The 16,382-nt window shown below is 32.5% G+C and overlaps 1 protein-coding gene across 1 annotated transcript in view; it reads left to right on the top strand.

Moving 5' to 3' along the window:
* The first annotated feature begins 5,578 nt into the window (after nucleotides 1-5,578).
* LOC123654298 overlaps nucleotides 5,579-16,382 on the top strand; it is a 139,718-nt gene continuing 128,914 nt past the window's right edge. The window contains exons 1-2 of the mRNA XM_045590213.1: nucleotides 5,579-6,242; nucleotides 6,451-6,645. Coding sequence (XP_045446169.1) covers nucleotides 5,594-6,242; nucleotides 6,451-6,645 — 844 coding nt within the window. The 5' untranslated portion in view covers nucleotides 5,579-5,593. The remainder of the gene's footprint in view (nucleotides 6,243-6,450; nucleotides 6,646-16,382) is intronic.

The following is a 16,382-nucleotide window of genomic DNA, read 5'->3' as shown; positions in this document are numbered from 1 at the left end:
TGCTTTCATTTGTCGTGATCGAACCTATTATTAGTTTGATGGGTATGGAATCTGTGCTAAAGCGTCAACGCCGAATAGTTGAGTATCAAAGCTGAGTCACTTAGTATTCACGCTAAACTTGAAAGTGTCAATATGGCTATATGTATGAAGCAGGGCTGGTCTCTAATCATTAGCTGGATTTTCATACTTTGTGGTTTAAACATTTCACGATTTCGTTATACGGCACGAGGTCCACGCTGGGATAAAATGTCAAATTCACCCAATAGCTCGTTGTGGCTCTGTATTATCTCTAAAAATCTCGTATTTATACGATTTTTTTTCGTTATCATATTATTACAATAGTTCGTATATTAATTAATCTGCTCACGATCCTTGCAGTCTCAGATTTCATTATTAAAAGCTAAGTAGTTCTGAAAATTATTAAAACATTGGATTTTGTGTCGATATTAGGTACTCTTATTGTTTATTTTTAACCGACTTCCAAAAAAGGAGGAGGTTCAATTCGACTGTATTTTTTTATTTTTTTTATGTATGTTTACATCAGAACTTTTGACCGGGTAGACCGATTTCGACAAATTTTGTTTTAATCGAAAGGTGTGTGCCAATTGGTCCCATTTAAATTTATTTGAGATCTAACAACTACTTTTCGAGTTATATCTAATAATGCGTTTTTACTTGACGCTTTTTTTGTCGACCTACGCTGTATTATACCGCATAACTTTCTACTGGATGTACCGATTTTGATAGTTCTTTTTTTGTTGGAAAGAGGATATCCCTAGTTTGGTACCGTGATAAGGAAACCAGGATCTGATAATGGGATCCTAGAGAAATCGAGAGAAACTCTCGAAAATCCGTAATAACTTTTTACTGGGTGTACCGATTTTGATAATTTTTAATTTAATCGAAAGCTGATGTTTATCATGTGGTCACATATAAATTTTATCGAGATCTGATTACTACTTTTTGAGTAATCTTTGATAACGCGTAGTTGCTTGACTATTTTTTCGTCGTTTTTCGATGTAATTGAAGTAGGTTTTTTTTTTCGTTTGCGAGCAAACACAATTATTTTAATACCAAAACAGATGGTAACATCATCTTCCTAATGGTTAATAATCATTTAGGATTAGTCAGTCGCTATTTTTGATATCTGTTTTGCAGGATATTTACCCAATAAACACTGTTATCATTTAAATGTATGCTTCTAATAATATTAAAAGATTGTATTGTTCTATGATTATTATTTGTTGAAGTACCGAAAGAGCATAAAGATGGAGACATCATCTTCGGAATAGTTTATACTAATTTTCTGATTGGTCAGTCGCCATCTTTGTCATATATTTGCGGGATTGTTGTCCTAATAAATATGATAATTTGTATATAAAGAAGTAGTTATTATTATTAACTGCGCGGCTAACGTTGTTACTCGATAAGTGGCGTAGAAGTGAGTAGTCTGATAACTTATTCAAAGTAGTTAAAAGTGTATTTTGTGAATGAATAACTATGGATTGGAAGTGTGAAATAAGTGTTTCATTGAATGTTTGCAGTTGTGTTCTATAATAGTGATCAGAACACATCACATCGTTCTTAGTGTTAATGCTATCATATCATTTCTAGCCAAACTAGTTACAATACACTGATATAACCAACGTGTACATCCATTACTAATATTCATATAAGTGTAAACATCAGACAATTTGACAGTAATTTATAATCAACCATACCCACTTTTGATCTTCATAAAAGTAATGAAACTTTAACAGTGCTCGATCTATTTTATTCATAATACGGTAACTTTGTAGAGCTTCTGAACTGAACTGAATTATTGTGACTATAAGGGGATATTCATTAAAACAATACACGTGAATGACTTTCTGTTACCTTAAGTTTTTATAATACTCGTAATATAAATTCAGATACATATTTTACTTACATTAAATTATTAGTTATGACTACGCGTTAGTGCACTGGTTTGTCGGTTTCCTGCACATGGCAAACATTTGTATTGGCCATACACATGTTTGCCGTGATCTGGGTGTTTGTGCAGTCCTTATGGGTCTCCCCATCGCGCCTCGGAGAGCACGTTAAGCTGTCGGTCCCCGTTGTTATCATGTAGACCTGATAGCTGTTGTTACTCATAGTAACCAACACACATTGAAGCAGCGTGGTGGATTAAGCTCTTATTCTTCTCCTATATGGGTAAAAAAGCTTATGACCAGCAGTGGGATATTACAGGCTAAAGCGATTGATTGAAGCAAAATATATAATAGTATTACACATTTTTATTATTAAATGTACTTCTAAAACGCAAAAGTGATAGCAGACAGACAGTGGAACAAGTTGAACTAATTAAAATTTTATAATTATCCTAAATAATATGAATTTATAATTAAATTTGAACTAAATGACAAAGTTGAAGTACTCGTATATTATTACTTGGCTGTCTGGGTAATCAAGTGCTCTTCTAATGCGTTTTTTATCCATTTTTAGGTTATTATCATATAAAATATACATAATCTAAAAATAATTTACGAAAATGTTACATAATATAGAATTAAATTTTTTTCTTACGAAATTCTGTGACACGTACATATACCCATGTCGGTTTGACAGACTGATAGGTCTTTGTGAATACAGGCATATTTTGCACATAGGAGCCATTGCGTTGTACTAATTTAAAGCTAACTAACGTACTAAACTATACTATTCCGGTTTTTCTTTTATTAGGCAAAAGTATGTCATCAGTCTGACCGACCAGGAGGTATAGGAAGGATCTATAGAATTACGGTGTCAGAAGTTTAAAGCGCTCTTTAACTCAAGGATGTGCCCCAGCCATTGTAAGACACGCTTGACCTCCTTATCTCCCCTTCTAGTTATCACTTCAGCCGTTTTAATACACAAATACAGTGTTTTATATAATTCAACGCAAATGAATTTATATTCAAAGATGTTTTTAAAAATAAGATACGTCACACGCTTTTTTTAACTAATATATGAATTCCTAACTTTATTCATAAATTAAATAAGCTTACACTGAATTAGAATTGCCTGTAAACTTCCCTGTAAACGTGCCTGATTACGTAGTACATATATAGAAGAAAGATTGGAAACCTCCAACCTTTCTTCTATATATTATGTACTACGTGGGGACAACCGTACCCACGTGTTACCCCACTGTTTTTATGCAGATAAGCTCTTATCGTGAGTAACGATCGCTATTAGATGTATATGATAACAAACAAAAACAAGATCTTTGTTCTTTTCGAACACAAACCATTTTTTTAACACTCGGAATTGCATTTACGCACAAGCCCACCGGCTGAAAATGATGGGAGAGTGGGGAGCAGAAAGCGCACAGACCTCCCACTAAACCCAGCCCTCATCGTCATAGTGGGGCGCCACGGGATCTCCTAGCTAACGCATGCAACCGTGACGTCCCGACGTTTGGCCCGCCAGTGCAGGTCGCCTACGCCTAAAGAATACTCACCGGGCACCGAGAGTGCTCTATTACCCCAGTGGTGAGTGGTGAGACCACAGCCGACTACACCTCTCGATGCCAAGCATGGAGTGGATGATGCTCGATGAGCGAAATGTCTCCGCCTACAATGGCTACCAGGGCCTGGCGCTAGGGTCCCCAAGCGTGACACGCCGTATCCATCGGAACGCCACACTCATAGGAAGGAGGTGTAACTTCTCTCCTAGCGATTTGATGTAGGTACTTATCCAAGTAGCCATGTCCGGTCTTCCGAACAAAAACCAACACAACACAAACACAACCCATCTAAAGATAGAACTGAACCAGAAATTAATCTAATATTATAAAATTCTCGTGTCACGGTGTTTGTTGCCAAACTCAGAAACGGCTGAACCGATTTTTATGAAATTTTGTGTTCAAATTGGGTAGGTCTGAGAATCGAACAACATCTATTTTTATACCGCTAAATGATAAGGGTGAACAGTCCCTAAATATATTTTATTAATTTTTTTGACAAAATTTTATATTTTTATTTTATTATGATTTGGCATTAAAAGATAGATACAACCATAAGTTTTTACTCTTCTGCCACCAACCATTTTTTAATAGCGCTTAGCGGCAAGACAACACTTGCCGGATCAGCAAGTATTATGCATAAATGCAAATATCTGTCCTGTCATCCGTTGGAATCGAACTCATAAACGTCGATATTGATGTAACCTCTCTCACAACTACATTATTAAAGCAAAGTTAATACCTTCAAGCGTTTGTGAGAAAATTAAAAAGTAACAACACTTTAATGTTAAGGGTTCATTTTATTTTATTTTTTTATTATTTTGGTAATATCGATTAGAAACTTACGAGTATTATTTCATATTATCAGTGTAATTTATAAAACGGAGTACGTACATGAATCTGCATTAATAGTAACGTAATTATTAATAATAAATACACACACGGTAGAAGTGAAACTTCGGAAAAGTAGCCTACGTGAGATTTTTTTCACCAAGAATATAAAATACTGTATGCAAATGTAATATGTTTGAGCACGCTAATCTCAGAAATGACTTATTTAGATACGGTTATCACTAATATACTGTGATAAGCTTCACTTAACACATAGTGTTTGTTTCATGTCAATCGGTCCATAAATAAAAAAGTTATGCCAATTTAAGGAATCACGTTGAACATGTAAATACTCAAACGACGGTGTTTATAATCCAAAATAAACCAAAAGATATATCCAAAAAATGCTGTCCAAAGACACTATTCCACGCGGACGAAGACGTGGGCACAGCTAGTAAATAATAAAACGATTTTAAATGTTTTGGTTCCTCTTTGTGTTCATTGTAAAATTGAGAATAATTTGCAACGTATCAAATTGTTAATGCATATAAAACGTTAATAATATCAAAATATAGCGTTACTTTTTTTTTAGAATGTATTCAAGGCTTTACTCAATATTGCCAGAAGGTTGTCGAAGTTTTCTCCACTTTGATATAATTAATTACAACTCTGCTTATGTGAATTATGTGACATTGTCTATTTATATATCATTGAATACATACTAAAATTGCTAAGTTTCATCTAAATGTATCCTCGAATTTTTTAAATTTTACGTTCTAAAACAAATAAATGAGACGATGAGCTACCAAAATTATTTTTGTTAATGACTTGGATCCCCGAGCATATACACACAAACATTACAATTATTCTTTTAAAAAATATGAAATTATAAGTGAGAATAAATTTTTAAATTAATAAAATTAATATAAATAATAATAATATTATATTTATTTTTTTATCATATTTATTTTATATTTTTAGGTTGAAAACAACACAATAAGAACAAGCGGAAAAGTTCATGTGAAGAAAAATATTTACTCCTCAACATGGCTCAAAATCGTCCCCGTAAAACATTCCTTATTCCTTCCACTGTTTAAAAAATACAAATAAGAAACATTCCACAATCTTGGATTTTCTTTTGTAATTATAATAATATTTATAGGAGAAATAATAAATACGTCTTGTATTGCGAAGTAAAGATACACGTAGTGAATAAGACGCGCGTGAACCTCTTCGGAGGGCGCGAGGGGCCGGCGCGATGCGGTCTCGCCAGGGATGTACGTAATATATCCTGCGGACGAAGTAGTTTCCCTGACATACAGCTCGCATTCGCTGCCACGGCCTCGGCAGCGACCAACCCTCGATATTATCTACGGGCCGCCACCGCCCGTACCCATTAGTGCAAATTCCTCGACCCCGACCCCCGCCCCGCCCCGCGCCTCCTTAGTTCTCAAAACGGCGCCCCCGGAGCATGCGGAGCGCGCGCCGGCCTCGCCGACGCCGTCGCTCGAGCGGCCGGCTAAGCTGCGCGAGCGCACAAAGGCTAAACTTCTCAAAAAACTTGGACGCCATGAAGACAATGAATTTGGAAAGATAATAAGGACACCTGCTCCAGATGAATTCGAGTTGCCAGCACCACTCCCAACCCCCGCGTTTTCACGGAAGAACATTTTTGACAGAGATTTCGATGCTTTATTCGAGGTTGCGAGTACGCCCGAATTCTGCGCAAACATACGCGTAACAACTCCGGAACCAGACCGTCGGTCTGATGTATCGGCGGCGCATTTCCCTTCACCCACTGCCTCCTCACTTAGTCTATTACCTCCACGGCCACAATCGGAGCCCGTACCGAGCTCCTCTCCTACACCGTCCGCTCGTACTTCCTCACTATCGACGCCTCCGACACAACGAGCTTCTTTAGAAGGTTTTTAAAAAAAGTTTAGTTTCGGTTTGAAGGCATATTAACCGACTAATCAATAACGTGTGATGATCATGACCATTATGCATTACAATACTAATGTATAACACATGTTTTAATCTAGATACTAAATGTTTTAGTTTTATTTTTATGTGTACATATTATTTTGTATAATTGTGTCAATTATGAAGTCTTATACATTTTTATTTAACAGGATCAAACTCAAAACCGAAAAAAGTCAGTTTCTTCCGAAAGTTGAGTCGAGCGAAGCAGGCTTCATCGTCTCCTTCCCGCACAACTACCATGCAGCAGCCATCGATAGAGATGGCTCTACGGGAGCTGACCCACCCAGCACATAATGAACAATTAAAAAATCAACAACAAGTCACCTTTAAACTGGTCAAAACAGGTACATATAACAACAGTCTATTTTAATTTTAGATTTATTTCGACTTCAGAGAATATGTGTTTTTTATACAGTAATATACGAACGATGAATTGCATTACAAAATGTCAAAATTAATATACAACACAAACAAGTTGCACTATCGGTGATCCTATTGGGCCCAGCCATAGCCAACCTGAATACATTTTCTAATTGAATTACTTCATTGAAATGTGGGAGCTTCCTCCAATGTCGTATGCAGAACTCGTATAATTTTGTAGATAACAAAATTTTACATTAACTTAATACTCAATCTGAATAAAGTTTTGTTCTTTTGGTAACAAAATTTGTCATATTTTGAAGTTGTATTAGGTAAAGAAAAATTTAAAATAGAGGTCAATGTAGCTTAATTGATAACACGAACTGCACACATATTTATGTATGTTTACATACATAAAATAATTACATTGAAAATTTTTTGAATCAAGAATAATTTTATGTTCGGAAAATGTTCTGAGACATGAAATGTTATTTGGAGCTTCGTGGCAGACTAAGCTTCAACCTTTTTCCTTCATAAAAGCCCTTTCTTCTTCTTATACTACTATTAAAGACATTTACGAAAACATAATAAAACAATAATTTTTATTATATTTCATTGTTAAGGAGGTATTTTTTTATTATAAGGAATTACTTACTTATAGGCCTGCGACACCAGAAGCATCACAAACGTGTTGCCAACCCTACCCCCGACCCTCCCGATTATCTCTTTTGTTTTCATTATTGTTTTATTTGAGGTGCTTCTATATATGGTATCCCATTATAAACATTCCGAAGAACGCTTAAAAAAAAATTAAGATTAGAAACTCAATAGTTAGAAACGTAAAAGTAATACAAGATATTAAACAAGCGAAAGATTATTGATGGAAACTTGTAATTTAGTACAAAAGTTTGGTAAATTTTATTTGATTTAAATTTTTATCAAGACCGCTAACGGATTTCGCTATTATAGAAGTTTATAGAATTGCACGAATTGAAGAAGTTGGCCACAAGACGACAAAATTTAAATTATTTGTTGAAAATCGAATTTCGATTTGGTCACGAAGGTTTGTCGAATTCCGAATAGCACTATACTTTGTGTCCATATAATTTAAATTGATTGCACTAAATCTAGAATTATAGTAGCGGAATCAGTGCACGTAATAAGGTTATTTAGATTGACGACGTACATAGGTACACTTGTTAGCGTGGATTTGAAAATAAAAAAACTTTTTTAACTAACGCTTTATTTCTTTGAGTTTAATCATAAAATTAAAAGGCACGGGTTAAAAATTACGTAAATTTACGTACGTAACGTGTTACGAATAAACTGTGGAAAGAGAAACAGAATAATACTATAATAGTTTCAATTTACTTATTCATTTATTTTGTATCTTGGAAGAAAATACTGACACCTATCTTAATTTGCTTACAAAAAGTGTCACTACTCTACTTACATTAGGATACTAATGCGAATGAAAACCTGTGCCCATTCATTTAACGTATGCATATAAAGTATCCATAATTTTCTACTTGAAGTAAAAACCTTACTATACAATCGAAGTAAGATTAAATCTCTAGTTGGTTTATACTGAAAATTCTTTTTTAGTGAGTTTGTTTAATAGGTAAAAGTAATGAAGTAACAATGTGCAATATATATTCTTGTATAAATAATTTTTTTTTGAAGCAGGAGAGATTCAAACGAAATCCTAGATTGAAACGGTAAGCTAATGTGTTTCGAAGAGAGAAATCGACTTTCGTTTTGCTAGATTTTATCAAAATTAGTTACATATTTTGAATATACATAAATATTTAAAAAAATGTTCTTTTTGTGTATTATTTTTAGTTCTATTTTTAACCGACTTCCAAAAAAGGAGGAGGTTCTCAATTCGTCTGTATTTTTTTTTTATGTATGTTACATCAGAACTTTTGACCGGGTAGACCGATTTCGACAAATTTTGTTTTAATCGAAAGGTGGTGTGTGCCAATTAGTCCCATTTAAATTTATTTGAGATCTAACAACTACTTTTCGAGTTATATCTAATAATGCGTTTTTACTTGACGCTTTTTTCGTCGACCTACGTTGTATTATACCGCATAACTTTCTACTGGATGTACCGATTTTGATAATTCTGTTTTTGTTGGAAAGGGGATATCCCTAGTTTGGTACCGTGATAAGGAAACCAGGATCTGATGATGGGATCCCGAAGAAATCAAGGGAAACTCTCGAAAATCCGTAATAACTTTTTACTGGGTGTACCGATTTTGATAATTTTTAATTTAATCGAAAGCTGATGTTTATCATGTGGTCACATATAAATTTTATCGAGATCTGATGACGATTTTTTGAGTAATCTTTGATAACGCGTAGTTGACTATTTTTTCGTCGATCTACGTTGTATTTACTTGTCGATGTAATTGAAGTCAGTTTTTTTTTTCGTTTGCGAGCAAACACAATTATTAGTTTAGGAAAACATTTAACGTAACACATAGAAAATTGCTCATTAAACAATAACTTAAAGAAATCATAAGTATTAGTTCTTGAGTAATAAGTATGTAAACTACATATTATACTGTAGAATAATTTAAAGTATACGTTCGGGTCTCCATTGTAAATCGCATTTAACACTTGAATAATTCTCATTGATCTTTCAAAATATGTTTAATAATTAAGTGTCGCGTTGAGTTAATATTTGCTTTACGAATATTTAACGACTGAACCGAAATTAATTTAAATTTCAAAATGAAAGGGTTCAAAAGCTAATTCAATTTGATATTAACGCAAGAAAGTAGTGGGTTGTAACTGCTATTGGACCGCTAATTCCTTTATATAAGCAGCAAATGACATTAATAAAGAAATTGGTTTTAGCTAATTTTTTCAAACTAGTTTCCCTTTATCTTTTTCTTCAACATTATTAACGCTCACTACGGGTTGATACTTTTATTTGAAAAAATACGTTCATGAGAAATATTAATAAATACAAGTCAAGATTTACTTATTTTATTACTTACTTATTACTTTTATTTTTCGCATCCTAGTCGCACCTATTTTTCAAAAGTCTGTCAGGTACCCTTTCCTCTTCTTTCCTCTTGATCAAGTCTTACAAATTTTAATAAAAAGTATTAAAAACAAATTATTATATTTTCATTATTTTTTAAACAAAAAAAAAAATCAATAAAATATTACGCATCATTAATAAATATATCTAACAAAATTCACAAAAGACGCTAAGGTTTTTTGAAAACGGATTTATTTTCACTTTGTTGTCGGGGTGTTATAAAGTATTAATTATAATTATTATTTACTTTTAATCTGATTAGTAAAAGAATGTGGGGAAGCAGAATGACAACAATTACGACACTATTTTTTTAACGTGAATGTGCAAAGTAACGACATAAATTTTGTACGTTATACCTGTTTCATCTACGAGATTTGATAAATATTTACATTGCGTATAAAGATATTTGTTTAGGCTCGTCATATCATTCCTGTATCATTTTAGGCAATATGAGGATAGTGAGCTGAATATATTAAGCATCTAATTCTAGTGAAAACATGCGACTTGACCGAAATTTTATGCACAATTTGCACATAATATTAAAATATAGAAATTGAATAATACTTAAAATAAACTTGTTTTCAAAAATCAAGGCAGACATCTTTGAGTTTGTTTCTTGAACTAATGAACGTAAAAAATATTATTTTTGTTCGTCGGTTGTCGAGAAGAAATTTGAACTCATGATGAGACTTATGTTAATTGCTTTAACACAGTAATGTACACTACTGACGAAATTTAGTCTATATATCTATCTTTATATAAAGCTGACTTAATACGTATTCACAATCTTCGAAGCGATTTTAAAGTTTTAAATAAACTTCTACCTTAACTCTCAGAAATATTTTTAAATATATTTTATATTAGAGATAAGGACACATTTGGTTTTATCGTCTCTGTTTATACCACGCACATTAAATTGCATCTAAAAAAAATGGCAAAGATTAAGTAACGGAACTTTTAAAAAAAAATATACTCAGATGTATAAAGACGCTTTTTCAGCTGCCTGATTTACATTTAAAATTGTTTCGAGTTTAATTCGAGTTTTGTAATACATAATGATTGTGACAGGTAACAGGTGCTCTCCAAGCTTTTATTATACAATTTTATTCTGTTACTATATTCATAAATAATATATATATATATATATATATATATATATATATATATATATGAATTAAATTACTAAGTTTTAATGTACATTGATATTTTTTCTACGAAATTTTCCTTGTTCTTAATGTGTTTTTGATTTTCTAACTGTAGCTTTGAAGTTGGAAGTTAGCCGAACTGCTTTGTGTGTAATTTCTGAATTATAATAAATAGTATTATAAATAAGAAAAGTAAAATAATAAAAATACGTAATTTTCAAGGCTACAATAACTAAATCTAGTGGTGAATCGAGAGATATGGCGTAATAAATATAAAACCTCTTTAGAAACAAAATTATGGCGCGCTGTAAGAAGATGGGCTGGCTAGGTGGGGTGACCGCCTCGTTAGACAAAATTAAATATATATATATATATATATAACATTATACAAAGTTATATAAAGGTAAATCTCGCGACAAACTGTTTATTTTATTCTTTTAGCGCATTTAACATAAAAGCTTCTATTTTAAAATGTTTTTTACTTCCAATTTATTTATTTTTTGTTTTTTTTAATTGCTGGACAGGTTTCACAGTCTAGTATTCTAAGAAAATCCTTTCATTTAATAGCCATATGTAGGTAAGCATAAATAACTTATTCCGCCATCTTATGAAGTTTGAAATATTGGACTTAGAATAACTCTTTATTTTTTGAGTTACTCCCAGCAAGCTCTTTCCTTTGATACTCATATTGTAGAAGTGCAATAAAATATAACTACTAAAATGGCGGCATCTTGGGTGTATCGCCACGTTAGGTCTAGAATGACATCGAACAGCTAACCATGCATTGTCATCCAAACTAAACGTATATAATATATATTAGTATATAATACAAATTCAGCTCAATTGGTTGAAAATATAGGCTACAAAACTGAGTTGCGAGATTCTATCCTAAGAAACAGACACACACATTGCAAGTTAAATAAAAGATTTTAAAAATTAAGCACTGTCCGAACCAACTCGATAACATACAGGTATGTATTTATAATAAAAATATAGGACAATAATGGATAAATAAATTTTATGTTAGTACTGTTTTGTATTACTTATTAAAATTAAACGAATGTTAAAGATTTAACTTTAATAAGAAGCCAAAAATTTCAAACTGAGTAAAATACTGGAATTTGGTATCGTCCCGTGAGACAATGTTTTATTACTAAATAAAACATTGTCTCACGGGACGATTTAAATGAGGATGGATGAGCAAATATCAGAAAGGCAGACTATTGGCTTCATAGTGATTGATTATGATAGTTTCGATACAATTCTGTACTATCATTCCTGCCGTAAGCTGGGACTATAATTATTTTTAAACTAAATACGTTTTAACATTATTGTAAGTTTATTTATTTATTTATTTTTCAAATGAGTAAAACCTGTGCCTAAACTATGATACAACTACGTAAAGAAGTAATTGTTTTGATATTTTATGAAAATGTTATGAATGTCAGTCGCAAGGCAAAGAAATATCAAAATTAAAAAAAAAAATCTATACAATTAAATAAAATTGGAGTATCTGTTTGTAATATTAAAATAATTGTGTTTGCTGGTAAACGAAAAAAAAACGACTTCAATTACACCGACAAATAATACAACGTAGGTAGACGAAAAAAATAGTCAAGTAAATACGCATTATCAAAGATTACTCCAAAACTTGTAATCAGATCTCGATGCAATTTAAATGTAATGTGACATGATAAACATAAAAAAAAACATTTGTAGAAATACATGAAATGTGACCTACATTATACTTTTCTCTTAACATACTCATATTTGACATAGTGATATCAATGCTCTCATTAAAACTAGTACCTGGGTGACCAAGCTTTGCTCTGTATTTTTAGCAAATCGTGTAGGATTAGTAGAAGAGAAAGTTAGAATGATTTGCTGCCGGAATAATGAGTTGATGAATGAATAATGAATTAACGCAGGATGTATAACAAAGGCAATGTATAAAATAAAAATAATAGGGTTTGCTGACAAACGAAAAAAAACCGACTTCAATCACATCGACAAGTAATACAACGTAGGTAGACGAAAAAATGGTCCAGTAAATACGCATTATCAAAGACTACTCCAAAAGTTGTAGTTAGATCTCGATTAAATTTAAATGTGACCACATGATAAACATCGGCTTTCGACTAAGTTAAAAATGATCAAAATCGGTACACCCAGTAAAAAGTTATGCGGATTTTCAAGGGTTTCCCTCAATTTCTCTGGGATCCTATCATCAGGTCCTGGTTTCCTTATCATGGTACCACACTTAGGATATCTCCTTTCCAACAAAAAAGAATTATCAAAATCGGTTCATAAACGACGAAGTTATCCCCGAACTTTTGTCTGTCTGTCTGTCTGTCTGTTTGTTTGTTCTGGCTAATCTCTGAAACGGCTGGACCGATTTTGTCGGGACTTTCCCTGGCAGATAGCTAATGTAATAAGGAGTAACTTAGGCTACTTTTATTTTAGAAATATTATTATTTTGTAACTCTGCGAGCTGAACAATATTTTTTTTTAATTCCACGTGGACGAAGTTGCGGGCACAGCTTGTTCATTATATAAACATAATGATCTACTTTTGTTATACGAATATGAAAGACAGAAGATTAAAAATTAAAGTCTGTATCTACGAGTATATGTGTATTTTCTTGTTTTCAGCGTAATATTAAAAAACAGAGTACCTCTGTTAAAAAAAAATATGATATATGTACTTCGAATTCTCATTATAATCAGTTTGGAGATAATTTTTAATATTCCATTTATTTTCGGATTTGACGAACGAAAACAATAAACTATTTCATAATATAATTGGCGCATATAACAAATGAAATTTATAAGACAAACGTCGAACGTAATGAATAATTTTTTTGATAACTAATTACCCGAGAGCCCAGGAGCCCAGGCAAAACTTTCGTCATTTCATAAAAGCTATAAATTTATCAGTGCATGCTCCCAACACCGATAGAAACAATAGCCAAATATAAAATGGCGTATTAAATTACTTCTAAATTAACACGATGATATATAGCCTTCCTCGATAAATGGGTTATCTAACACTGAAAGAATTTTTCAAATAGGACCAGTAGCTTCTGAGATTAGCGCGTTCAAGCAAACAAAAAACAAATGGACTCTTCACCTTTATATTTATAATATTACTATAGATATTTTGAAATGTAATGTCACTATATTTGGACCCCTCCCCAACCCTTATCACAAAATGTCACATTTCTTGGACAGTCAAAGAACAATTTCATAAAATAAATACAGTAAACAAAGCAAATATTCATCCTTTTACAGTTACCAATCCATAAATATAAATGATGTAACTTTCCTAAGACAAACGAAAGAAATGTACTAACACTTTTTACCCGACTACAAAGGAAGGGTTATGTTTTTCGGGCGTATCTTCTATGTATGTATGTATATATGTAAGTGGTGTGTGTGTGTATGTGTGGCTACGTGCGTGCGTGCGTGCGTGAGTGTGTGTTTGTGTGTGTGTGTGTGTGTGTGTATGTGTATGTGTGTGTGTATGTGTGCGTGTGTGTGTATGTACGTATGTAATATTCTTTATTACCTCATACATATCTTCAGAACCGCTTCATAGATTTAAATAATTGAGACATAGTTAGATTTTTCTTAGCAGCCCAAAAGTTCTTAGATAGGTGACGTTAAAAAAACATACATGACGACTGTGCAAAATCATTGTAGTTAATGAAAATATATATTTTTTGCTAATTCTACAATATGGGTATCAAATTAAAGGATGCAAGGATTTCAAAAAGGTATGTCATGATTATAATTACCATCATAGTACTAAAAAATACAATAAGAAAGTTTAAAAAATATGGACTGCTTTTTCCCATGCCTATGCCAAGCAAGCTGCGAGCCACGCTTCTTTTTCGCCTCCTAGGTGACGATCGTCTTCAGGGTATGGTTAGTATAGTATGGTTCCAATAAAAAAATAATCAAACTCGGACTACTCTGTAAAAAGTTATGCATGGTCAAACATAAAAATATTATATATGAGGCGTCGTTAGCGTTGTACTTTTAAAGAAATTCCATTGCTAGGGTGATTATCTTTTAATTTTGGAAGACAAAAAGCCCAAGTTTATCTTTATTTAATACTGGAACTACAAGTTCCTCATATTCATCTATAACAATTGCACCTTACTACTTACATAATTTTGAGTGAAATCTTTTGCTTTACTTATGAGATGGGCCAGTGATGGCCCGTGAACATTTTTATAAGTATTCAAACGAATAAAACAAAATATCAGAATATCATTACTCTTTAAAAAAGTTACTTAATCTCTGACATGCGGTCACAGACACCGGTCCTCAATTTTGAACACAAAATTACTCACGTAAATTACACACTACATTACAACTACTACCCGCTACGACGTTGGTGCTACTAAAGTCGAAGGTAATGATATAATCAAGACGGGGGATTCTGAGAATCAGTGTAATCTATGAGGTTCGAAAACCAGACTGTGAGACCGCATGACGGTAGTTAAAGGTTAAAAGCGAAGACTCTCAGAAACTATACTAACTAGTTTCTATAAGTGATAACTTTACCATCTGCTTCTAATAGTAATATGCGATCTTCAGATCAAGTTTCTTACTAGTTTACTCCCAAAAGACCCAATAAATTATACTTAATAACAAAGTTTTTGTAATGAAATTGTTAATTTTCGTACACAATAATAATTCAGATAAATTAGTCTAAGCTTACAGAAACCTGACATGTTTTTTATTGTTATTTTACGAACGTTTAAATTAAATCGAAGTGATTCAGCCTGTAACATCCCACTGCTGGGCGGCGGCCTCTTTCTCCGTGAAGGAGAAGAATCACCGATATATTCCCTTCTATGAGTAACAATCGTTATTTAGTATCTATGATAACAACCAGGTATAACTGCTTAACGTGTTTTCCAAGGCACAGTAGTGAGATCCACAAGGACATACAACCAGACTGGAAACAAACATGTTCGAATACAAATATCATATATAAATAAAACATGTTTGTAACAAAGTTTATCGTATTTAGACTTCAGTTTATAATAACTACGATCATCTTTAAATAACTGTTCAGGCTGTAACCAATAAGAAGTTCTGAATTTTATTGCTTCTTACTTTGTACGGGCGCTTTGCCGTTTAGTCGTCGCGACTGTCATTTAAAGATAATTTTTATATTAATTTTTCAATGTACCGCCTTAACACATTATATCACTGATACGTAAAAAAACTTTGTTTTGTTCTAAAAATCAATTATTCATATAAGCGTAGACACACTAATTTATTAAAATACCTTACTAATGGTTTTAATAATTTTCTATCCCTACCATAACAAAATAGAGGAATAATATACAAAGTAATGGAACTTGTGTGATTTTGTTGGTATATGTGTACATTTATATTGTAGTCTATGTACTTAAATAATCTATGTTGAAATCTATGTTTTTGTTATCTATGGCAGATCCGCAGTTCTCTCTTGTTGTTGTAACCTTCTAGTTCTTGTTGTTGT

The sequence above is a fragment of the Melitaea cinxia genome, chromosome 6 (assembly GCF_905220565.1).
Source record: "Melitaea cinxia chromosome 6, ilMelCinx1.1, whole genome shotgun sequence".
Taxonomy (NCBI): Eukaryota; Metazoa; Arthropoda; class Insecta; order Lepidoptera; family Nymphalidae; genus Melitaea; species Melitaea cinxia.
The sequence above is the reverse complement of the archived record's forward strand: the minus strand, read 5'-3'. Positions and strand labels throughout refer to the sequence as shown.